This window comes from Protopterus annectens, chromosome 7.part0 (genome assembly GCF_019279795.1).
Source record: "Protopterus annectens isolate FY-2018-M chromosome 7.part0, PAN1.0, whole genome shotgun sequence".
In the NCBI taxonomy this organism is placed as follows: Eukaryota; Metazoa; Chordata; order Ceratodontiformes; family Protopteridae; genus Protopterus; species Protopterus annectens.
In genome coordinates this window covers 969,349,082-969,375,194 of record NC_056739.1, presented here as the reverse complement: position 1 = coordinate 969,375,194, position 26,113 = coordinate 969,349,082, and the positions used below count along the sequence as shown (strand labels likewise).

The window sequence follows — 26,113 nt, the reverse complement described above, 5'->3', positions numbered from 1 at the left end:
AAGTAAAGGAGCTGGCAAGTATGAATCTAAATACCTGGTGTGTAGATAAGAACTCACAGGCCTTCAGGTACTCTAGAAATCTAAGGAGCATTGGCTACCTGTTTGGTCAGTGACACTGCTAAAACACCAGTTAAGAACGTGCCCCAGAGGCATTCTGCAAACTTTGGGCAGCTTAGACAATTAAGGCATTTTTATAAGTAGCTGAATTAAATAAAGTAATTCAAGGCTAAGACATACTATCAAAATTTAAGATTACTATTAAGAGGCATGCAGATATTCCCCTATGAGACACCTGTTTTCTCACAAAAAAAGCAATAAAATGTTCCAAAATGTAGTCTCAGTCTGCCCCTTCCATCTTGCTGCACCACAATGATGGAACAGGAGTTGGGCAGAATTTCTAATAACAATTTGACCTGCCCCCACCTCATCCAGCAACCGTCACAGGCCTAACAGAAAACAGTTCTGACTTAGAACATTTAATGATAATGTCAGCTTTTAACCTCCTCTCAGAGTGCAATACTTAGCATGGTTTAATAGAAAATTTTCTTCAGATGACAAAATGTAGAAAAAAAAGTGGAATGTCTGTGTTAAGTCTGTGTGTACATATTATCTGCACTAATTTTCTTAATGACCGCAGGTGATGACACATTCAAATTCTTATGAAATTTCAGTAATTAATATGACTGAACACGGACTGATCTGTCACAGAACTAATTTGCAAGGCAATGCAGTACACTTCAAAGAAATACAAAGCAGTGACTGAATAGGAAAGAAGTAAAAGTACACAAACCCACATAATCTACCTGTTCTCTACTAGCCTGTCTTATCTTACGGCGAGGAGCCACTCCCACATCTACACTGACTTTACAACTGAGCCAGCTTTCAACATTCTAGTTAAAACAAAAGACTACAGTCAAGCACTCCTGTTTACCTATCGCATCAGATCTAGTTTGATGACCTCGGCACATCCTGCTTCCTCCTCAGTAATAATAAATCCTTTGTCCCACATCTACTCAGGACACAGAACTCTTTCATTCAGCAGGCTGCTTCAAAATAGAATAACCGTGTATCAGGCCTTTTTTAGCCTGAATGTCACATTTCATTGTGTACCTTGCAAGTGCGTATGGACTCCTTGTCCAATCCCTCCCCCCTCTCTCCGCTCTCATGCTTTCATCAGCAGCCACCTCAACGGCACTACATACTACAGTTCCTGCACTGTACTTTGTTACAAACAAAGCTCTTATGCAGTACTTTACCTATACTACCCTGCAACCTTTCTGGATCATTTTGGTACAGCTTTATGTGTGCTTCTGAACATGCTTTGAAAGCACCAGTGAAGGGTGTGTCATACGGATTATTTTTTCTATTGCCTTCTTTTCACTGCTTTGTTCTTACATGTACTGCCATCCCCAGGAATCTCCTGAAACCTGAAAATGGGATGCCTTGTTGGACACTTGCTTAATGGATGAAACGGAATAACTACTCTTACCCATTCCTTCCCATTTCATTTCCAAGACTGAACTGATTCCCTATGAATGCACTTATCACCGTGAGAATACACAAACTGTAGCATGTGGTAAATTCAAAAACTGTCAGGTATTTCTAACCTTAACTTACATCTAATAACATAAATCATCTGAAGCTTAAGGTGAAACAATTCATTTTATCTGGGTATGTAAAAAGTACCATGAATCACCTCACTGTCCATAGAAAATATTTCAATATGAATGATTACCCACTCAAAACTGTAAGTGATAAAAAATTATAAATAACTGTGTGAAGAACATTTACAATACAGGGAAGGAAATATCCTGTCTGTGTGACTGCAAATGTAACCACAAATAATTACAGAAAAACAAAACGGATATAAAAATAAAAATGTCCTGCCCATTTGCCTATGAAAACTTATATATAACTACATGAGATCACTGCTTCACAATGTTGTGAGGTTAGTCATGTATGTCAAAGATGTCAAGATAAAAAAACTGCCTCGAACTACCAGTTTTAGCTCTTATGTTTCAAGACAAACATTCCAGTATACTCAAAGTAAATACTAATTCAGCTTTTGTCAGGGCACTAGACAATGACATGCGAAATGCTAAAAGTACAGAACATTTTCTTTTTAGCTTTTGTGGTCCCCTTTCTTATGTGACCACCTACACCCATTCTTGTCTCAGACCATTTGCTCCACAGATCCCTGGCATCAAAGACTACTATATGAAGAGAAAGACATAGCCAGAAATCATGGCTGTCAGCTAGTAAGGTTAGGGGATGTTTCTAAGAACCCTGTGCCTGTTGGCCATCAAACATGGTGTAATGAGATATTACGCTTAGTCAAAGGCATCACGTGTTTCTATACACCATTAATGTTCATTGATAATGGGAACAATCCCTGGCTGGACATATGCCCCTTACTCTCTGTGAACATCCACCGTATGCCACGCTCATGGCAGAAGTCCACCATCTTCTTACCACAATGGGTGAGTCAACATAAGACAATCACTTCTATCCTTCTCATCTGTCACTATGCCAGCGTCCAGTACATTTGCTAAATCCAAGACATCCAAGATATACAAAGGGCCAAATCCTCTATTGCCTAGGATTGGCCTACTCACACCCTCAATTTTAATACAATTTTACAGTGGATAAGTAAATGATAAAAACTGCAATATACAACATAGAGAAAACAATATTTTATGATTTATTTACATCAAATAAGAAAATTTTACTTCTTTAATTATTTTTTTTTAAAGGTGCATGCAAACTAATCCTTCATAGTGGTACCTTTCATCCATGACCTAGGATATAAGAGCAAAGGTAAATAAAATCTGTGAGGTATCTAAACAAAATATATAAAGATGTGGGATGAGCATACAAAACAGCAGTCAGGTGAGCACTTTAGTCCAGAAGTGAAAGGCAGAGAACCCACCACTGAGCCAGTGTGCTGCAAGTATAACACGGAGAAAGAAATTCACAGAACTTAATCCATGCTCTAGTTAGTGCATAAAAACAACCAGCTGACATATAATATTTATTATGAACACAGGACAGATCTGTGCCTTATGCTCACCATCTCATCTGATGGCAGAATCACCCCTGCCCTCAAAGTTGGGGTTCTAGTCCTGATGTGAAGGACAGTTTTGGCCAAGAATCTTTCCAAGCAGTAGTAGCACATAGTACTACAGCCCTGTACTGGGTCAGAGCTATCAGCCAAATTAGCATAACTCAGTCCCCAGTCAGAGGAACATCTTCAGAGCCACATTAACTCTATGAAATTACCTCACCCAATATTAAAAGTACACCAAAAATAGAATGAACATTCACCCTGGATCCAATAAATATATACAGTATCCTTAACATCGTCAGTTTCAGACACTGGGCTCAGCTCAAATTGACATAGTTGTGGTTTCCCTTAGGAAAACTCATCATGCTGCGAGGACAACACTAGGCTTCACCAACATATTCAACATTAAGTCCCAAGGGAGTCTTAAAATATTTAACCAGAAGCCCCAAGGACAGATTCAACAAACCCATTCCATAAATCCAAATGGCAGTCGTAAAACATCAAGCCACAAGTCCGGAGAGTAGTCAATTAAAATATAAAGTATCATAGCTACAGCTTTTAAAAAAATTTGTATCATAATTAGCCCATCATCTGCAAAACTGTCTGAATAAAATTGTGAAATGTTTTAACCCACCATTCATGCACACAAACACAGCACAAAGATTCAAGAAAAGGAGATATTAGAAAAATAAATAAAAATAAAACCAACAGGTACCAGCAAGGGAATGGAGGTGGTATACAGACTATGAAGCTAACAGGAATTCAATAATCTAGTATTAAGCTGAGAATCTAAAAAAAAAACTGCTCTACAGTACTTCTGCTTTCTTGTTGCTGCCATAACAGCAATTAACTTGTTTGGGCAGAACAACAAAACTTTGAACCCAAAACCTGGGTGAAATCCCCAGCCATCACCTCTTAAACGATTACTGTAGAAAAGTCACTTCTCTTCTTCAGCATCCTGGAGGTGAGAAAAGCAACCAGGTACTCTCAGCAGACATAGACAGGCAGCACGAACTAAAGCTCAACTAGAAGTCACCACTGAAAGACACAAGCAACAAGCGAAGAAGCAATGGAAGATAGAGCAATAAGCTTCCAAACAATAATATCAATATCAAGTAAACCAAAAAGTCAAAAGTCATGAACCCAATAATAAATAAGAATATCCAATAGATAACACAAGAACAAAACGCCCGCGGTGGCGGCTTATTGTGACTTCACACACCTTCCTTCTTCAGACAGTACAGTTAAAACCAAAACTATTACTATTTATACAAAGTAAAAAAAAAAAAAAAAAAAAAAACAATCTATCAAAGCATCAATTCTAGTGGTTAGTACAAACTTAAAAGAGAAAGAGAAGAAATTTTTATTATATTAATTAATTTACTGAGAAAACCTAAACATCAATGAAATGAAAAATGAATGTGTAATGACCACTGGTCAATGTGCATTTTGGACTGTTTAAACTCTTTGAATTAATGTTATCGACGAGTGTTTTCATAAGCATTAAAAGTAGAATTCAGCTAAATAAAATAGAATAAAATAAAATAAAATAAAATATTTTTTTTTGAGCATCCTGGAGGTGAAAGGGATAAAGGCTTCACTACAACTCAGGTTACATACGTATGCATGGTGGCTCAGGTAACTAACAAGAGGACAGGGGTGGATGGGTGGTGCTTATCCTGGGACTGGAGAGAGAGGTGGACATGGACGGACTGGGCTCTACCATTCTGGTAGAATGTGTGGTAAAAGTCACACACAGTACAGTAAGCAGCAGCCAATCAGGAGGAAAGTGCTTTGCAGCTGGCAAAATAGGTGTTGGTAGCTCCTGTCTTTTTATGTGAAGGAGTGTGCATGCCTGGCCATGGTGGAAGCACAGACAGCCCCTGCAGTGGTGTAGGTGAGCATGTCACCACCACAAGTTAGACATTAGGCTATACACTCATGCTCTCATTGAGAGTACAAAACACCTCCATTGCCTGTAAGTATGACAGAGGTATCCTGCGCAACACACCCCTGGGCAGATCAATCCCCACCACCAAAGAAAAAAAAGGCACTGCTATCCTTAAAAACATAATCCGATGTGTCATGCTTGGTACTATTTTGGACAGCTGACCATGTGTTTCTTTTCTACAGCAGTCACCAAAGACTCTTCATGACAAGAAGACAGCTGACATAATAACTCTACTCATAGAAAAGGTTTAGACTGCCCCTCAAATAGATTTTCATAATGAATTGCAACAAAACATTATGCAACTTTTAATCTGTTCCAGACTGGTCTTGTTAGGCAAGGGGAAACAAACAAGTTACTTTGCCTTTACAAACTTTTCAACTGCCAAAATAAAGACAGCTGCATTTGGGAGTCTGTCTAGTCTAAAATCCACTTCTCTTGATTCTGTGGGTGATTAGAATGAATAGAAAAGATAAGAAGGGAAGCTCTCTCTTTTGATTTGAAATAACATCTGCTCTAACCACATGCATAAAAGAAGCACTTATAGCTAATCTCACCCTGTCTTTGTGAAACACCATGTAAAGTCCAGCATGCACAGAAGCCTGCAAGTCCTAAGAAGAATAAGCTTCTTGGCTGAATAATAAACAAATACTCTTTACAAGCAGACCTTCACCATGGGTATAACATTTAAAGAAGAATACTATGGAAAACAAGCCACAGAGCTGCACAATAAGTTTTTAAAAAAAGACAAGCCTTTACCTAGCAAACATGAAAGGTAATCAAATACACTGAAACGACAAACACGAAACAGCACCGAACCAGAGATTTCGCACCACTGGGAAAATTATTTATTTATTTATTTATTTTTGTTAACTGGGTAATGTCTGCCTGGGCACGGAGCCCATTTTCAGCAGAGACGCAGGGAGAAAAGCTGCCAATACATAAAGCAGAACAAGTTAACAATAACTACAACAAGAAGAAAACATCATATAACAAACTAAATCTAGTAGCAATATTTACAAAGTGTTAGTCAGGTTTGACCTGTTGTACAGATTGACACAATAGTAAGTATTCTTTGAGTACAGTAATCAAAGCAAGGACATAAGTTTTCAGAAAACAGTTGTATGACCCAAACAGAATTAGCATGGAGACAAATTTTAGGCTAACAGAGATGACATTCTAGTAGTGGATGTCCCACTCTCCTGTAAAACTAAACATCTGAGAAGATGGATAATTATGAACCTGTAACCAAGACCCCAGTCTCCAAGTTGTGACATAGGAAATTCTGGTTGCTGGACAGCGGGCACAGCCTCCCTGCTGGCTATGAAGGTCCGAACTACAAGAAAAACTAAATAAGTCATCCAACAACTCCCTGAGCACATAAAACTAAGTCTAAAGGGAGTATAAGAATGTTCATGATGAAGGCCAATATTCCCAAGTTTTTGCCTGGCCCTTTTTTATTTAGACAGTATGTTTTGATAATAGTCCATACATAAGTTCCCATATGAACAGCCACTTCTACAGGAAATATATCTGTACATAAAGCTGTCTGCTTGAACTGCTCATTTCCAGGTGTTCACCAATAAACTGCTTTTCCTTGGTAGATAACTTGTCACTTACTGAAGGTCCAAGGGTAATTTCAGATCCCATACCTACATAGTCAGGACGTAAAGATCTTACAGCCTTGTGCATCTTTATTTATCTACAGAAGCCCTACCTTCCACTGAGTTGTAACTTCCTGAAGTCTAGTTCTCTCATCCCATTTCCCTGAATATGAAAATCCTGGAATAATTTCGCATTGTTCTGCTGCTGTGTAACTGCACTTGTGCAAGTCATTGTTATCAAACTGTCGGGTTGTTTTTTCTTTTTCCCTGAGGCTGTGTGAGCAAAATGAGGTTAATACTTTAATTATTTTATCAATAAATCATTTCTGAATTACTAACATGTATTAGAAATGTAGGTTGCATAGTCCTGTAGTTTAAAATAAACCTGCTTTCCAGTTCTAGTAACTTGTGAATAAAATTCCCCCTCTGATTGTTTGTGATTTAGCTAAAACGCAAAAGAAAAAAATGTCATCCAAACCTTTATGAACATGATGAAAATGCTCTGCCATGGGACTATCTAGTTTAGTGTTCCTGATATCCCCAAGGTGTTCTAAAATATGCATTTTTACTTTCCTTTTAGTTTGACTTCCATACCATCTAGTGGATTTACAGCCACAACCCATTACATAAACTATGTATGTGTATTAAAAGTTCTGCTTTGGTGCAAAAAGACTATTCATTGAAGGCATAAGGCCAAGGCACCAATAGCACCCGTAAATAAAGGTTCCAGCAGAGTGTTTAGCTCAGCTCCTTGGTGGTGTTTGTTTTTTAATTTTGTACTTTTCCATCGTGTTTGTCATTCAGGGAGAGCCACGCAGAAAGAATGAAAATCTCTATGAGGTATTTACTTTCCACAGGCAAGACAATTGTTATTTTTCTCTGACATTGGTTAGAGCAATAAAAAAGAATCCCCAATGGGGTACTTAGCTTTAGAAGACTTCAGGTCTGAAACTCGAAAAAACAGAAATTTCAGGTAGCGGCTGACCGGCACTTGCGAAATGCTTCTGCTTCGGGCTCCTTCTCAGCAAGAAAGGCTGATGTAATGGCATCGGCTGCATGTTTTATACCCCTGACGACCTGAAGTCATGGAAGAGACGACAGGATCCGACACAGAAATCCCAAGACTCTGGTATTCGGGCCGACTGAGGGCTATCTGCAGGCAGATAACCCAAGTGTGATGACTGCAACAGTGAAACATGAAGAACATCTGCACTTTATAGACTGACAAGCCACTTGGGAAGCAGTGCTCAACAAAGAAATGGAAGAATTTTACCTTAGAATCAGGCAAATCAGTTAAAATACCACCAAGCTGAGAGAGAAGAACCAGCATATATCTAGTTCATAGGTTCACAGGTTCATAGGTAAGTACTAGGCTATCTGCCCAAGGGCATTTATAAGCCTAGCCAGAATGTGTTGGCTTTCGCTGTGCCTGTGTCCAGCAGAGCCATTAGTTCTCTGCACCTCTGTCCAGCAGAGTGACTGCAGTGATCCCTGGGATACATTTTCTGTCTCCCATCCACCCGTCAAGGTTTCTCTTGAAGAGTTTTAGTGAGGGGCTCTGCCTGATGTATATTGGAATCCTGTTCCAAAGCATGGGGAGTCTCTGGGCAGGAATCTATCCCTCCTGCACGTCCTATTTATCATTGTGGTGAGGTTTATATCTCCAGAACGTGTGGCTCTCCGGGATTTGTTTTTTTTTTTTAGATGGAGTATGTCCATCAATTCAGGGTTGGACATGGCCTTGTATGTCAGGCAGAGATCACCTCTGAGTAAGCTATATGCAACCGAGTATAGCTGGAGTTCCTTATGTCGGGCTGCATAGGGCATCTGTTTGAGGCCAGTAATCCTCTTGGTGAGGTACTTCTGTGGTCTTTCCAGCTGTTGCAGGTGTCTTGTAAGGTACATCCCAAATGGGGCGTTGTATTCTATGATGGGTCTAATGAGTGATGACTAGAGAGGCACAATAACCTCTTTTGTTCTAGATGTGAACCCTTTTGTGATTAGGTGGGCCACATAGAAGGATTTTCTAACCAACTTCGCAATATGATTATCAAAGGAGAGATTACTATCTACTTGGGTCCCCAGATCCCTTACTACATTTTCTGTATTTTGGGGACTACCACCTATGTGGTAGTTCATGGGCACTTTGTTTTTTCCAAAGGGGATGACTATGCCATTTTTGGCATTTAGCTTGAGGCCATGACTTTGACACCAGGTATCCGTCTCAGTGAGACCCTTCTGGAGGGTGTCTGCATCAGCTGGAGGATCAATTATGGCCCCTAGTTTGCAGTCGTCTGTGAACTTGGTCAGCCATAGTCCTCTTGTGCTTGCCTGTACCTCTGAGAAGTATATACCGAACAGGAGGGGCCCTTGGACTGAGCCCTGGGGGACGCCACTTGTAACTGGTTTAGAGTTGGACCTAGAGCCTGCAACTCTCACCGTGTGGGTTCTATCTGTGAACCAGTTGGCAACCCATCTTGTGACGTAGGGGTTTATGTTCAAGCTGGTGAGCTTGTCTAGAATACCAGAATGGGGAATGGTGTCAAAGGCCTTTGCGGGGTCTAGGTAGGCTGTGTGGACCTCCTTTCCCTCATCTAATGCCTTGGTAACTGTCTCAAAGAAGTCCACCAGGTTTAGGAGGCATGATCTTCCCTTAACAAAGACAAACTGGGTAGGGTCCAAGGTTTGGAGGTTCCAATGTCTCTGTTAATGAGTTCCATGATGATGCACTCCACAGTCTTAAAGGCCAGGCTAGTCAGACTTGTAAGGCGATAGTTCCCGGGGTCCATTGTGGCTCCACCTTTGTGGAGCGGGATAACTGTTGCTGTGTGCCACCCTGTGGGTAAGTAGCTTGTAGACAGTCTGAGTTTGAACAGTGTGTTAAGGTGGGGGATTAATTCATTTTGGAGCTCTTGTAAGACACAGCCTGGGACACCGTCCAGTCCCACTGAAGCTGTGTTTTTGGCTTTGGATAGGGCTGTTTTAACCTGTGTGTTGGTGACTGACAGGGCCCTACATTCTTCTGGTATGGTTATGGGCCCTTTACGGGGTGAGAGGGGGGTGAAGTTTGCACTAAACCTTTCTGCCAGAATGTTGGCAATATCAGTCGGTTCAGTGTATTTTGTGCCATACTGCACTAACTCAGAGCAGCTCTGAGAGTTTCCACTTAGGTTCTTGACATAGCTAAAGAACGCTTTGTGGTTATCTTTGGAGTCCTTGGCAATTTTTCTTTCGAAGCTAGCCTTGGATGATTTAATGAGGGATCGTAGTTTCTTGTCGATACTAATCAGGGATGTCTTTCCTTCTTGGGATTTTACTCTTTTCTGTACTAGTTTTCTCCTTCTGTTGTATAGCTTGTTTATGGCAGGGGTCCACCAGGCTGATTTCCTTTTCTTGGAGGAGTGAGTCTTGGTTTTACTTGGGATAGCAAGATCCATGGATTCCTGCAGATGCTCATAGAGTGCCTTTGTAAAGGTTTCAGCAGCTTGGACATCATTGTCCTTTAGCATGGGGGCTGTGAACCTTCCCACCTCAGTCTTAAGTTATGTGAAGTTTGCTTTTGAAAAGTTTTTCACGGTGGTTTCCTTGCTTGGGGGTGGGGATGGAATGTGGATATCCAGAGTGATTAGTCTATGGTCTGATTTAACCAGCGAGGGGTTGACCTCTGGTGTGGAACACCGGTTGCCCATGTTGCTGATGACCAGGTCTAATATGTTGTTCCCTCTGGTGGGGGTGTTGACCAGTTGATCAGGGACATTCAAATTTATAAATTCTAGGAAGCATTTGGGCAAGGGAGTTAGTACTTGAGTAGTTCTCCCAGTTTAAGTTTGAGTAATTTAAATCACCTAGTATTAGGGTGTTTGGTAGGAACTTCATATTTCCCAGTGTCTCCAGAAATGCGGAATGGAGGTCCTGGGTCATGGTGGGTGATCTGTAGCAAGCTACAATTTGGATTGCAGTTTTGCCCGTTGTTAGTTGCACATGGATGATCTCTGATACATTGTGCTGTGCCACTAACCTGGAGGTGTGGGTATCCTTGATGAATATAGATACACCCCCGTCTTTTGTGTTTCGGTCCTGGTTCTGTGGCCGAAAGGTATGGTATGAGTTGTAGCCTGGTAGTGCTGGGTGCTCTCAGGAGCCTTAAACCAGGTTTTTGTTACTGCACAGATGTCGATGTTCTCCATACTGAGGAGTGCCTTGAGTGCATGCATTTTGAGGTTTATACTTCTAGTGTGGAGTAGCATTACCCTCAGTTTTTGGTTACTTGTGCTATTTATGGTGGTGGGTTTGTCTTTTGAGCCTTGTCTAGAAAAGGCACTATGGGGCGGCAAGAGCCTTGGCCAGTATTTGAAAGCCTAAGGGTGACAGGTGCAAGCCATGTCTTGCAAAGCAACGTGGCTTGTCGAGCATGTCATCCCAGGCAGAGAGATGCTGGATCCCCTTTGAATGACACCTGAAACTTAGCCAATTGTTGAACTTGATCATTTTTTTTCTTTATACTGTGGCATCATTCTTGGTAAGGGCAGGATGTTACTCAAAGGCAGAGTCATACCAGCCTGGGCTACATGATCAGAGAGCTCTTCCATGTCTCTCTTCATGTAGTCCAGGGAGGTATGTCTCAGGTCATTCACACCAACATGGAGAATGACAGAGTCGTACTTGTACTTGTTCTGGAGTGACCTGAGTGCTTGACAGAGTCGTATTTGTACTTGTTCTGGAGTGATCTGAGTGTTTGTGTTATGTGGCAGATTCTGGCGCCCGACAGGCAGCTAACTGTAACCTTCTCCTTGTCCAGCCTAGTTAGTGGGACATCAGTGTGCCTGACTATAGAGTCACCTATTACTAGCGTGTTGGGTATGTTATTTTGCCTTAAAGGCTGTGACTGCCTGGCACACTGATTATGTAAAGTATGTTTCTCATGGTTGGTGATGGGGTATGGAGGTTGCTTGGATGTCTGCTTTGGAGGTCTCTGTTGCTTTTGCATATTTTTATTCAGAGCCTCCAAGTATGTTTTCGTGTATTTGTGTGTGTTATTTGCCGGTCTATGTGAGACTGGTAGTGTGTTGCAAGTATTACCCTTCTCCTCTTAACTGTCAATTCCAGTCTTGGGTTGAGAGAGCTTTGCCTCCAGTTTGGCTGTATAATTGCATCTCTCGCATATATTAGTGTTTGGTGATAGGAGGAGAGGTTTGTCTGTGTACATGAGGCAGTTGTAGCATTGCCTCAAAATGCCCAGATTCACCAGTTGGACTGGAGAGTACCCTGGCAAATGCCCTTTGGACATGCCTGAATAGGTAGAGTAAGCTGTTTTTTGGGACGAACAGAAAGTCTTGTCCTTCTGGACAGTACAGGGGGGTCTAGTGCTAGGGTTAATTAGTGCTTGCTATGAGTTTTTAGCAAGTGCCTGGCTGTGAAATGAATGGTTTGAGTGCTAAAGTTGAAGGTTTGTCTAGTTCCAAGGGAAAAATTGAAGAGTAGACTACATGGAGCAGGGAATAGTTTAAAACTAGCTAACGGCGCTGCCCAGTGCACAAAACCACACAAATGTGTTTTTTATAGCAGGGAAGTGAAAGAGATAGAAATTAGCCCAAAATAGTTAATAAACTACTAACTTATGGGCTGAAACCACTCCCCCAGGGACAGATAGGCTGCTCAAAGCTCCCCTCTCTCACAGGTGAGCACAGAAACTCCCTTCTATCCAAGTAAGGTATGGGCAACACAGAAATTTGTAACACAGCCCTGGATTCAGCAATAACCTGAAAACTGGACTATACTAGTTCAAAAGGCAGGAAATAAGTATTTTTTTGTTGTTTTTTTCAGAAAATAGAGCAGATACAATCAAAACAACACTTTAAATGCACAGAAAAGGCTATTGCACTTTAGTGTGTGGACTACAACAGTTAAACAGATTATTTAAGCACAAAATCAACTTAATTAAAATGCAGGCAGTAAGTACAATATGTAGCAATAACAAACTTTTTAAATCACAGAAACGCTAAAAAATCGGCGTTTTAGGCGGAATTAGCTAAAGGCAGCAAGAAAAGTAGAAAAATGATAATCACTCCAAAGTCTCTCTTTAGTCTCTCTGCTGCTGTAGACTCTGCAGGACATCTGGAAGGCACCTGCTGAGCGGAATACAAGCGCAAAAACTGCACAAATGTGATTTTTATAGCAGGGAAGTGAAAGAGATAGAAATTAGCCCAAAATGGCCAATAAACTACTAACCTCTGGGCTGAAACCACTCCTCCAGGGACAGATAGGCTGCTCAAAGCTCCCCTCTCTCACAGGTGAACAGCAGCTTGTAACACAGCTCTGGATACTGCAATAACCTGAAAACTGGACTATACTAGTTCAGAAAGGCGGGAAACAAGTATATTTTTTTTTGTTTTTTTTTCAAAAAATAGAGCAGATACAATCAAAACAACACTTTACCCAATTTACCAGTTAAAAAAGCTCAAAACTAAGCCCTGTTCCAGCAGTCTCCAATCAGACATGTTCTAACTGCACACTCCTGCCACTAGGGTGCAGAGAAACCTTCTCCAAAAAAGACGGCCTGGATCAGTGCACAAGTTATACAAACAGAGCTAGATCCAGCATGTCTGAATCTAGTCTATGCTACAGCAAACAAGGCGTACCGATTTCAGAAAGAAACAGTTCAAGTAAGAATGCGCAAATAAGCCTTTAACCAGAAATTCCCAGCTCAGAAGGGTAGAATCTAGCCTCTCCTCCCACAAGAGTGCAGACCACAACCCTTCTTAATGTAAAACAACTGGTTTGAAGCCCAAGTGCTTAAACCAAAAGCCTTAGAAAAACAGTTACAATTTAATCGGGCTACTAATAAGCAGTAATAAATGCAGCAGAATAAATTCAATTGAGTACTTTTAAGAAGAGGCAAAAGCAAAATAAGGTAATAAAGTAGGAAGAAACAGAAATACAGTAAAGCAGATGAAGTGTAATTTTTTATTTGTAGAGAGGGAGGAAACAGAGCAGAGGGGATGTCCTTCCCAAGTGCTCTCTCTGTACACAGCGGAGGAGATGGGACTGGTAGGAGTATCTGAAATCAAAATATGATCTCACTGTACTCAGTTGAGTGAGCAAATGAGATGGGTCCAGGAGGAGTGTCCAAAAACAGATTTACAGCAGGGGCGGGCAATTCCAAAGCCACCAAGATTAACACCACAACAGGAAACAGGGAGGGGGGTGGGGAACTAACTACAGATAGACAGAGACACAATATTTAATGACTCAAATCAAGTGCAGAGAAAAGTATACTTAAATCAGTTTGTGTCCAGTTGATATATGCAGACAAGTCTCAGTAGCCAACAACTCCGAAGAAAATGATAGTCATACACGTCTGGTAGTTAATAGCTCATACCGGTCCAAAGCAGGACTGTCGTTGTCTGAAGGTAAAAGCTTAGAAGAGGACAGCAATTTAGATGGCTTGTCAGCAGCTAAGGAAATCACATCAGAGACAGAAGAATGGCTTTTATACACAAACGTCTGAGCTTTACGGACTTTGTAGAACCTGTCAAGATTCTTTGGAGCAGGAGGCTGGGATTCAGGGGCTTGAGAAGCTGAAGAGAAGGTGTCCAACAAAACATCCAATGGGGGAGGGGGTGCAGAACAATGGAGTGAATCAATCTGCAAGAGCTTAAAGTACCTCTTTTGAACATCAGAAGCTTGGTAACAATCCCATTTACAATGTTCCATCATATGTACCACATATTTCCAAAGGAGAAGCCTTCCATATGGGAATCTAGTGAAACAGAATCCTCTACCTCAGACCCTGGAGGAACAGAATCCTCTGCCTCAGACCCTAAGTGAGAGGAGAGTGGAGTTGCAAAGAATAAGCCAAAGACTCTTCACCAGAATATAAATCAAACTCTTAAGCAGGGGACTTAAGACTCCCTATGCCATTTAAAAGGGCAAGAGGACCAAGAAACAGAAGAAGGGCCAAACAAGCCTTGAGGAAGCTTTAAAGCCATTAGAGCATTACAAAAGGCCCTGTGTGAAGTTCTGCATTCTCTTGTGAGAATCCTTAGCCACATGTCTGGTCTTCTGTTCCTTTGTCAGGGGAACATCAGCCCTAACAAGCCTATGAGGCTGAGACCCCTGCCTTGATTCAGTAAGACTACTAAGGGACTTCCTTCCTAATTAGCATCTCAGGAAGCCCCCCCCAGGACCCTCCATTATCAGCTGCAGTTCAATGTCCACTTCTGCAGCTCCATGTCCGCCTCCAACTGGGTCACAATACAGGGAGTTGACACCAGTATTGGACAGTCCTCGGATTCTTCATCCAACCTGATGGAGACATCTGGAGGAGGCTGGGCAGCAGCATATTCAATACGTGCCTTCTTACGTTTCTTTTTAAGCGGCAGCTAAACATTGGGGCAGCCATACTCAGAAATCATGGTACCCTGGGCCAAAAGCTTCAAACGCTGTTTCTCCAAGTAAAAAAAGGGATGCTAGACAGCTGTGTAGAGTCTTTAGAACAAATGCCTGACCGTTCTCACTGCAAATTCAATTATGAGTTGCACCCAGACAAGAAAGGCTTTTGTCTTGTCTATCTTTATGGGGAATCCGCCTCCCATATTCATATTTTCCCTACCTGGATGACATCTAAAAAGATAAAGCTACTAAAGGTAAAACAAAGGAAGGAAAAGACCACAATAGGGCACTTATCTCATAAAGGTTTGGTAGATGAACCAACTTGGCAAATGACCTGCAGACCAAATTCAGACGCAAGTGTTCGAACTGGTGGCAAAGAAGTTCTAAGGATTATGTGCTTGTACATCACTTATGCACCTTATGCATGGGACACAGGACTTATGTCTGATGCATGACACCAAAAAGGAGCTAATGTGCTTTGGTATGCTGGCCGGACATTTGGCTGCCCTCAGTAAGATATCCCATCTATTAAGGATACTGCAACAGTGAAAAGGAAGGACATCATCATTTCTCCAATACCCTAAGGAATGCAAACATGGTTATGCTATCAAAATAAGGGACAATTCTGAGTAGCATGCCCAGACATTAAAATGGGGTACCTGGTCATATTTAAATCAAAATATTCAAAAAAACTCTCAAGAATTGTTTCAGTCACTTTCCAGTTTGCATTCTAAAATATTATGAATTTTTACTTCAAAGTCAAAAAGTATCTTTTTTTGAGAAGGAGCAGGGCAAATTTAAAACATAAAATTAAAGGTGTCTCGCTTAATAAGAGACATAAAGCTTTCCTCCCCATTCATCACAAACAGTGACCTGTAGAGGAAAAAATGTAAGCAACTCTGCCAAAAAATCTAGCTTTGTCAGTATATCACAGATTACTACATCAGTTCTGTGTAATAAATGGTTCCTGATGTGACATTAAAGTGTAGTTAAACAGAGACAGACGGGCCAAGTTACTAGTAATTTTCCAATTTCAGAGTGCTGTTAACGGCGTAGGAATTGTATCTCTTACTTTACAGTTTAAATGAAACCATATTTAAAATGATGTATGTTTTCTGTCAGAAACAACAAAAGTACAGAACAAGATCTTCTTCTGAAGTTAATGCTTCTATTGCTGTTGCATGACCATGAATTTGGCACTCAAGCACAATTTATGTGAAATATTTTAGTTTTAGGTAAGTTATTTTGCATTAGAATGTGTTCTTTGCCACAAAGCAGAGAGCAAATAAAATGAATCACCAATTTGCACATGGCATGGGATGAGGGAAGAATCAGATAATGCAAAGCAAAGTTCAGTTGTCACAAAAACAGCTCTACACTGAAAAGTTATTTTTTTAATGCCCCCCCCCCAATTACCTGACATCTGATCTCCCTCCCACTGCCAGAGGTATCACAAGTAACCATCAAGGGTTTTGTTGTTAGGTCCCTAAACCTGCCCCTTGTGGCTGACTTGAACACCTCTATCTGCACAGGGGCATGATATGCCCTATACTGGGATTATAAATGCTCCCACATGTGCCTAGAGTGCTGCCTTTACCACCTGGTAAAGCCATGCTTGCATCCCCCAAGACCTTGATGTTATGCAAGCCTCTCCTTGCACGGGGCCAATCTGGCTGAACAAGACCACCACTCTCTTCCTCCCAGGAGAGACAAGCCAACTTAAGTTACTCATAAACCCCCTTCCCCTGCCCAAAAGCTACAGAATACAAGCTGCTTGTTAAACTCAAGTCATCTGGGTTGCAGTCAAGGCTTCATCCCTCTACACCACAAAGCCAAGTTAATTAATTATGTAACCAAGTCATTCATTCATTGTCCAATATCCATGTTATCCAGTACAGGGTTTATGGGGAACTGGAACTTATCCTAGCAGTCACATGTTGCAAGACAAAGAACCTATTCTTGGACAGGCTTTATGTCTGTGCAGGATAAATGTGCATACACAGCAAATACCTGCATGTACTTTTGAGGATCACCTACTCACTTACAGCATGTTATCTGAAATGTAGAAAAAGGCTGAAGCACCCACTGAAAACAAATAAACCACTTGCCAGTCATTCCTCAAATACTACTGATGGTGGTGTTATGTGTACAACCAAATGATATAAAAACTATCTTGATTACTTTCATTAAAAAAAGGAATTAAAGTGATTAATGTCTACTCCTATGGAAATGTGTTTTCTAAGAACTCATGAATTACAGATATAAACAAATGTGACTATAAAGTTTCAGCTGAGTTTCAAAAAACATACATCAGCTTCCTGTGCTGTAATGTAGGAGATGTGTGACTATGTAAAGCAGTATCATATACCTACTCAGCTATCCAAACTGAGAAAGGAAAAGTCTGAAGATATCTGTCATCTAGTACTGGGTTACCCAAACTTTTCTAGTCTGTAAAGTATTAAATATCATCCAAGCTACTTCAGTGAATGTAGGTAAATTCCCTTTCTCATCTTTTACACTACTCACAGTCTCATTTAATGTTCTGCCCGTCATGCTATTTAATGTTTTACATGTCCTACATTTGTTTATTTGCTCTCTTTGTTTAGTTAAAGCTAGAAAAAAAGACAAAAATAAGGACTCCGCTACACAAATAAGAATTATAGAAATAGCCAGGGTAAGTGTATATGCCAGTGGTTTTAACTTAAAGAGAAAAGAAATATGAACAGTGAAGAAACCGGAGTAATGTACACAAAGAAAAGTTTAAGTGTTTACAGGAAGCCACACAATCATATTTTACTTAAAAGACATTCACTTACCCCCTGATGCACCTTTCTGAACTTCTTCACCAAAACAATGCTGAACACTTCTGTCTTTAAAACCTCCATGTAGAAAGGGCTCCTATATTCTTCACACCCCCCCTTATTAAAAATAACTCTCAACTATCACTGATTATGCCTCATGTTTTTTGCCCAGTCTTTCTTGAAATAACTGATTTTTCTTTTGTTTTTATTTGCCTTTAAAACAACAGACAAACAAATCAATTATAAAACAAACAACTATTTACATAGGTCCACAGCTGATCAATACATCAAAGTTATACAGAACAACAATTAATATTTTTCAAGCAAGTCTTTAAGTTTAAGCCCAGATTTATATGAATGTGTAATATTAGAAGTTCTCATCTTTACTGTATGCAATTCACTAGTTTTTCTATTAGTATTAAGTGAAATAAAGCAATACTTAAAAGAAGGCAATGACTTTGGGCCTTTGTTCCTCCTTTATTTTTTACTTTGCGATTGATTTTTGAGAGCTATGACTGCTACGCATTCAGTTAAATTACATTTAGTAGTGATAGTACTAAGTCTCACTGAATCACAACTACATGAATCCAGTTTACCATAAAGCAACATCCTGAAACCATATCAGGGCATGCCTACACCTGGATGTTTGCTGGAGACAAAGCACCCTGTACCTGCACATGACTGTGTGCCCCTACCCCTCCAATAAAATATTCTAATTCAAATGGGCACATTCTTAGAATAAATTAAACATTTGGCATCACTGAAAGGTTACTTTTTGCCTAGGAGTTGGTTTGCCCTCAGATTATCAACATTTTACTGAGGGGGAAAGAGTACAGTTCCCACAAGCAGGGTGTCAGGGCAGCTTATCCAACTACGAAATTTCATATGATTTTTAAACAGGATTGGTGAGGTCCATTTTCAGGTTATCAAGATGTTTTAATTTGTGATTCAAACATATACTATTCAGTAAACATTAATGCTCACTAAGTAGGGGAGGCTGTTCTTTGGTCAGCATTTCTTTAGAGTTGATGAATTTTGAAAAGCACCTCCATGTGTGAATGATAGCTTATTAGTCAAGTGGTATCAGCCATGCATAAAAAAATAATGAAACACTAATCTTCCTCCCTTTGTACAGTACAACTAGTCTCCTGTCACCATGCTTGAGTACAATTTATACCATTACCTTTCTTCTCTCCAGTGAAAGGAACACAGTCTTCTCTGTCTTTGCATTCCATTGCCTGTTTCTCCAGAAATGCAAGAAGCCGTTCACGGTCAAAAGGCCCTGTGGCTCGTTTGGCGGTTTGGTCCTTCTGGCGTAAGCCTACAGGCAACAGTGCATTCTAGGAAACAAAGACAAATTAGTTGGACACAAGATCTTCCTTTCCATCCAACACCGTTGACAAGAGACAACCAGTGCTACAGGCTTCACATTAGAATCAGACATGATCAAAGTAAAATTATTTTTTGCTGTTACTTATTTTGTGCCTCAGCAAGACAACTTATCCAATATGGCAGTTCCCAGCCACAACACAGGAAAGGCAAGGTAACAATAAATGACAAATTACCATGCTTCTTCTCTTTTGGCTGTTCCCGTTAGGGGTCGCCACAGCGGATCATCTGATTCCATTTCTTCCTGTCCTCTGCATCTTGCTCTGTCACACCAACCACCTGCATGTCCTCTCTCACCCCATCCATAAAACTTATCTTAGGCCTTCCTCTTTTCCTCTTACCTGGCAGCTCCATCCTTAGCATCTTAGGTTCATAGGTAGATACTAGGCTATCTGCCCTAGGGCATTTATAAGCCTAGCCAGAGTGTATTTGGCTTACGCCTCCCTATTTGAGTAGCCTATTGTGCCTCTGTAAAGTAGGTCACAGAAGGTACCCTTTTAAGATTAGTTTACTGTGCCTATGTCTAGCAGGGACACAGAAGAGATCCCAGGGGTGAATTTGCGATTTCCCATCCACGCGTCCAGATTTTGCTTGAAGAGGGTCAGCGAGGGGCTGTGTCTAACATGAATTGGGATTCTATTCCAGAGTGAGGGGAGCCTCTGGGAAATGAATCTGTCCCTCCAGCATGTCCTATTTATTTTTGTGCTGAGGTTTAACTCCCTGGAGCGTGTAGCTCTAAGGGACTTGGATTTTTTGAGGTGGAGCATGTCCATTAATTCTGGGTTTGACATGGCTTTGTACATCAGGCATAGATCGCCTCTGAGTAGGCAGTAAGCAACTGAGTAGAGCTGGAGTTTCTTTAGTCGAGCTGCATAGGACATCTGTTTGCAGCCAATGATCCTCTTGGTGAGGTACTTTTGGGGTCTCTCCAGTTGCTGCAGGTGTCGGGTAAGGTACATCCCAAAAGGGGCATTGTATTCAATTATGAGCCTGATGAGTGACGAGTAGAGGGGCACAATGACCTCTCTTGATCTAGATGCGAACCCTTTCGTGATAAAGTGGGCTATATAGAAGGTCTTTCTAACCACTTTGGCAATGTGATTATCAAAGGAGAGATTACTATCTACGTTGGTCCCCAAATCTCTAATTACTTCTTCCATACTTAATGGATTACCAACTATGTGGTAATTTGTGGGCAACTTGTTTTTCCCAAAGGGGATGACTATGCATTTTTTAGCATTTAGCTTGAGGCCGTGGCTCTGGCACCAAGCATCCATCTCTGTGAGACCCTTTTGAAGGATGTTTGTGTCAGCTGGAGATTTGATTATGGCCCCCAGTTTGCAGTCATCTGTGAACTTTGTCAGCCACAATTCCCGCGTGTTAGCCTGAACCTCAAAGAAGTATATACCGAACAAGAGAGGTCCCAGAACTGAGCCCTGTGGGACGCCACTTGCAACTGGTTTGGATTCGGACATGGCACCTGCAATTCTTACCATGTGTGTTCTATATCTGAGCCAGTTTGCAACCCATCTTGTGATATAGGGGTTGATATTTAAGCTGGTAAGCTTATTTATGATGCCCAAGTGGGGTATTGTGTCGAAGGCTTTTGCGAGGTCCAGGTAGGCTGTGTGGACTACCTTGCCCTCATCTATGGCTTTGGTAACTGTTTCAAAGAAATCAACTAGGTTTAAGAGGCAAGATCTGCCCTTAAAGCCGAATCGGATAGGGTCCAGTGTCTGGAGGCTCCCAATGTCTTTGTTTATGAGTTCCATGATAATACGCTCCATAGCTTTACAGACCAGACTAGTCAGGCTTATGGGGCGATAGTTCCCGAGGTCCGTTGTGGCACCACCTTTGTGGAGTGGTACCACTGTAGCTGTACGCCATTCTTTGGGTACATATCCTGTAGTAAGGCTAAGTTTGAACAGTGACTTAATGTGAGGGTTCAGTTCTTCTTGGAGCTCGTGTAAGACATAGCCTGGGACACCGTCCGGTCCCATATATGCTGTGTTTTTTGCTTTGGAGAGGGCAGCTTTCACCTGTGCATCTGTGATGTCAGGGAGGTTACATTCAGTTGGGATAGGCATTTGCTCCTTTGGGGGGGGGGGATTCCTCTGTCTGCTAGGATGTTGGCTATGTGTGTAGGTTCGGTATATTTTGTACTGTTATGCAACAATTCAGAGCATATCTGGGAGTTTCCACCCATATTCTTGACATAACTAAAGAAGGCCTTGTGATTATCTTTAGTGTCTAGGGCAATTTTTCTTTCGAAACTGGCCTTTGATAATTTTATGAGGGATCGAAGTTTCTTGCTAATACTGATCAGAGATGCCTTCCCTTTTTGGGATTTTGTTCTGTCATGTAGTAGCTTCCTCCTTCTGCTGTATAGCTTACTTATGGTCGGGGTCCACCAGACCGGCCTCCTGTTTTTGGAGGAGTGAGTCTTGGTTTTATTTGGGATAGCACGATCCATGCATTCCTGCAGGTGCTCATAGAATGCATTTGTAAAGTATTCAGTGGATTGGGCTGCATTATCCTCTGGCCCGGGGGCTTTGAAGGATTCCACCTCAATCTTGAGAAGTGCAAAGTTGGCTTTTGAGAAATTCTTTACAGTGATTTCTTTGGCTGGGGGTGGGGACGGGATATGGATGTCCAGGAAAATTTGTTTATGGTCTGATCTTACCAATGAGGGGTTTACCTCTGGTGTGGAACAGAGTCCCCATGTTGGTGATGACCAGGTCCAATATGTTGTTCCCTCTTGTGGGAGTGGTGACCAGTTGTTCCATCACGTTAGAGTTTATAAATTCAAGGAACCGTTGGGCGAGGGTGTTTGGGCTTGAGTAGTTTTCCCAGTCAATGTTTGGGTAGTTGAAGTCACCCAATAACATAGCGTTTGGAGAGACCTTCATATTCTCCAGTGTTCTCAGGAATGCCAAGTGGGGTTCCTGTAATAGGGAGGGTGTTCTGTAGCAGGCTACAAACTGAAAGGCAGTTTTGCTCGCTGTTAGTTGCACATGGATGGTTTCCAATGCTTCATGCAGTGCCACTACCCTGAAGGTGTAGGTATCTTTGATGAATATAGACACTCCCCCTCCTTTTGTGCTTCGGTCTGAGTTTTGGGGCCGAAACGCATGGTATGAGTTATAACCTGGTAGTGCTGGGGTGCTCTCAGGAGCCTTGAACCAGGTTTCTGTTACTGCACAGACATCGATTTTCTCCATACTGAGGAGAGCCTCGAGTGCGTGCATCTTGAGGTTTAGACTTCTGGCATTGAGTATCATTACCTTTAGTTTTTTTATCCTTGGGTTGTCTACGGTGGTGGGTTTGTCCTTTGAGCCTTGCCTAAAAATATATATATATACCCAGCATCCCTCCTCAGCACATGTACAAACCAACTCAATCTCGCCTCTGACTTTGTCTCCAAACCGTCCAATCTAAGCTGACCCTCTAATATACTTATTCCTAATCCTGTCCATCCTTGTCACACCCAGCGCAAAATCTGAGCATCTTTGACTCTGCCACTTCCAGCTCTGACTCCTGCCTTTTTGTCAATGTCACCAACTCAAACCCATACAACATAGCTGGTCTCACTACCCTCTTGTAGACCTTCCCTTTCACTCTTACTGGTACCTGTCTGTCACAAATCACTCCTGACACTCTTCTCCACCCATTCTGCCCTGCCTGTACTCTCTTCTTCACCTCTCTTCCATGCTCACCATTACTCTGAACTGTTGATCCCAAGTACTTAAACTCATCCACCTTCACCAGCTCTACTCCCTGCATCCTCACCATTCCTCTATCCTCCCTCTCATTCACACACACACATTCTGTCTTAGTCCTGCTGACCTTCATTCCTCTCCTCTCTAGAGCATATCTCCACCTCTCCAGGGTTTTGCGGACAACAATATAGATTACCAAAATTACCATACTAAAAAAGGATTAATACATAAATTTTCCATAAAATTAAATAAATGCACGTTACTATTCTGATATATGTTATGAAAAGAAATAAAATGCTGCCATAACAACTGTCATTCTAATCCACCCACTCTACCTTCTGGGAAACAACAAAGCAACCAACTAATCTGCATAAAAACAAAACCTAGCTACAGTCTTCTAATGTTGGATAGGAGTAAAGACCAGCAAATTATATATTTTGAGCAAAAGGAGAAATAAGCACTCACCTGTCAGTATTACCATGAAGTATGGAAACCACACTGTATTTTACAAAAGGCATTACAGACAAGCTGCTAAAAACACTGTTGTTGTGTCTTTCGGCTTATCCCGGTTAGGGGTCGCCACAGCGGAACTCCGGTCCGCTAATGTTTGGTAGTGGATTTTTTACGTGCCGAGTTACCAGCCCTGATGCACAAGCTTCAACGAAGGCACGCCCATTCACGCATGCCTCCACACAGAAGACACCCTAGCTGAGAATCGAATGGGACAACGTCTTGCTGCGAGGCGACAATGCTACCACAGCACCACTACAGCGAGGAAGATGCTAAAAACACTAATCAGACAAAATGGGGTAGGGTGAGGTTAACCATTTGTCAAGGCAGTTATTCTCACTAAACACCAACAATGTGAATAGGATTTTGGTGTCAGATTAGAATGACAGTTATTATGGCAAAGACAAATGAGAGTTATCACATTTATGATGTGTTGAACAAATGGCAATGTTGCAAACTGAGTCGTTAAAGCTGAAATCAACCAGTGTTAAGAGTTTTTCAGCTTTAACAACTCAAAGTTTGCAACAATGAAGAAAAATAAAGGTTTCATTTTTATTACGTATTTTTACACCACAGTAAACTAGACAGTGTGATGTGAGCATTTTAAATTTGGGAACAAACCATGACTGGCAGCTTTTACATGTGGAGGTGGTTAACAGGTTGGACACAGAGGTAACTAAATTGATTCCAGAAAAAGAATGGAGTGGTCAGCAAACAAGGAAGTTTATTATGTGCATCTAATTTGACAATTAAAGTTATTAGGTAGAGAAATGGCAATTTAGGAAACAGATGCACACAATCTTATATTTCCCATGGTGGATATAAAATTCAGCAAGTTTTTTTTTTTTTTTAATAAGCTACCCAGAGGAGGGGAACTTAATCATGAAAAGGATGAGCTAGTAATACACACACTGATGAAAAGTGTTAAATGGACAGCTGAAACAGGTTAAAACCAAATTTAAGTGAGATGTTTTGCAAATGACAGTTGAGAAGTGAGACATTCTTTAAAGAAATACACTCTATGCTCTCACAAGAAAGACTACAATAATTTTATTTATTTATTTATTCATTTATTTACTTACTGGGAAATTCCAACTGGACGCAGGTCCTTTTTCAGCATATGCCCGGGGAGAAAAGCTCCACATCATGTACATGACAGAGATACAAAGTTGCAGCAATAGTAAACAACATTACAGGTTGTTGGCTTTAATACAATAACAAGATATTGATTATCAACAGTATATACAGAAAATGTTGCAAGTTAAGATAGTTTCTTGTCATTTATAATATTAGTAACAAACTTGTCAGACAAGATGTTAAAGTATGTAAATACAACTAGCAATTTCTGACTGTGGTTAGTAGTGGCGGTAGTACAGTTGGGTTAAGAGTCTAGGTGGGGGGGGGGGGGGGTAAGGGGGGGTGTTAGTCTGGATTTGAACAAGTGAAAAGCCAGTGCAAATTTAAGTGGAATTTGAGTGCAGTCTTGAAAAGGCTGCTGAAAGGCAGAGTAGTGGAAGATTGTTCCAAAGTTTAGATATGGTACATGAAAATATGGCTTCTCCTGCTGAGCTTTTTGGTTTGATAACAATGAGTTGATTTTTGTTGCTTGATCTTAGGGGGCCTAATGGGGTGATAGCGTTAGAGAAGGGTTTGAAGGGAAGGGATTTTAAGGGGGTAGTTAATAAGTTTATGAGCGAGGGTGAGCTGATTAAAGTGAAGGAGTTGTGGGAGTTCTAGCCAGTTTAGTTCTTTAAGGGAGATACAATGATGGCTGCGGTAGGATGGTTCCAGTGGCAAATTTAGCAATTTTGTTGCAACAAACATTCAGCTTGTGTAGGTCTGTCTGTCTAAGGTTGGTAAGTATTGGGGATGCATAGAGTAGGGTGGAGATTAGCTGGGAATTGGCTATGGAGATTCTAGCTGCCTTGGTTAGGAATTGGCGGCTTCGATATAATGCACCAAGTTTCTTGTGAACTTTTTTATTGTGAGAGATATGTGGGTGTCAAATCTAAGTTTGTTGCCTATTTCCACACCAAGTAATTTTGTGTGTTATGATGGAGAGGTGATGGTATTTTCTTTGGCAAGAATGTTGAAGTGGGGGGTGTTTTGGGTGGCTTTGGAAGGTTGGAACAGGAGAAGTTTTGTCTTACTTGGGTTGAGTAGGAGCTGAGCATTGGATAGCCATTTTTCTACAGAAGAGAATGATTCCTGTGTGATTTGCTGTAGTTCTGGTAGAGTGGGGGCAGAGCAGATGAGAGTACAGTCATCTGCGTACTGTATACGAGATGCTTGTGTGGTGGCAGTATGTAGGTTATTAGTGAAAAGTGAGAATAGCAGAGGGCCAAGGATAGACCCTTGGGGAACTCAGAGAGTAACTGGGAGGTGAGGTGATAGGTTATCGTCCCAGATTACTGATTGCTGGTGGTGTTCGTGTAGATAGCTGTGGAACAAGCTGCAGCTTGGTTGTGAGAAGGAGAGGTTGGGGAGAGTAGAGAGTAGTAGCTCATGAGATACCATGTCAAAAGCCTTTGAGAGATCTAGAAATATGGCAGTAGAGAAGAGGCCATTGTTTTTGTGATGAAGTACAGTGTTGGTGAAGGAGAGCAAAGTGGAGGTAGTGCTGTGATATGGCCTGAAACCATGTTGGGGTTTGGAGAGGAGATTATTAGCTAGGAGGTAGTTGGAGA

General features: G+C 41.3%; 1 protein-coding gene across 2 annotated transcripts in view; it reads right to left on the bottom strand.

Annotated features, from left to right (window-relative positions):
* The window catches only part of LOC122806810 (tropomodulin-2-like), a 922,231-nt gene that overhangs the window by 557,022 nt on the left and 339,096 nt on the right, over nucleotides 1–26,113 (bottom strand). For both annotated transcript variants that reach the window (XM_044077540.1, XM_044077541.1), the window contains exon 3: nucleotides 18,992–19,148. In XM_044077540.1, coding sequence (XP_043933475.1) covers nucleotides 18,992–19,148 — 157 coding nt within the window. The remainder of the gene's footprint in view (nucleotides 1–18,991; nucleotides 19,149–26,113) is intronic.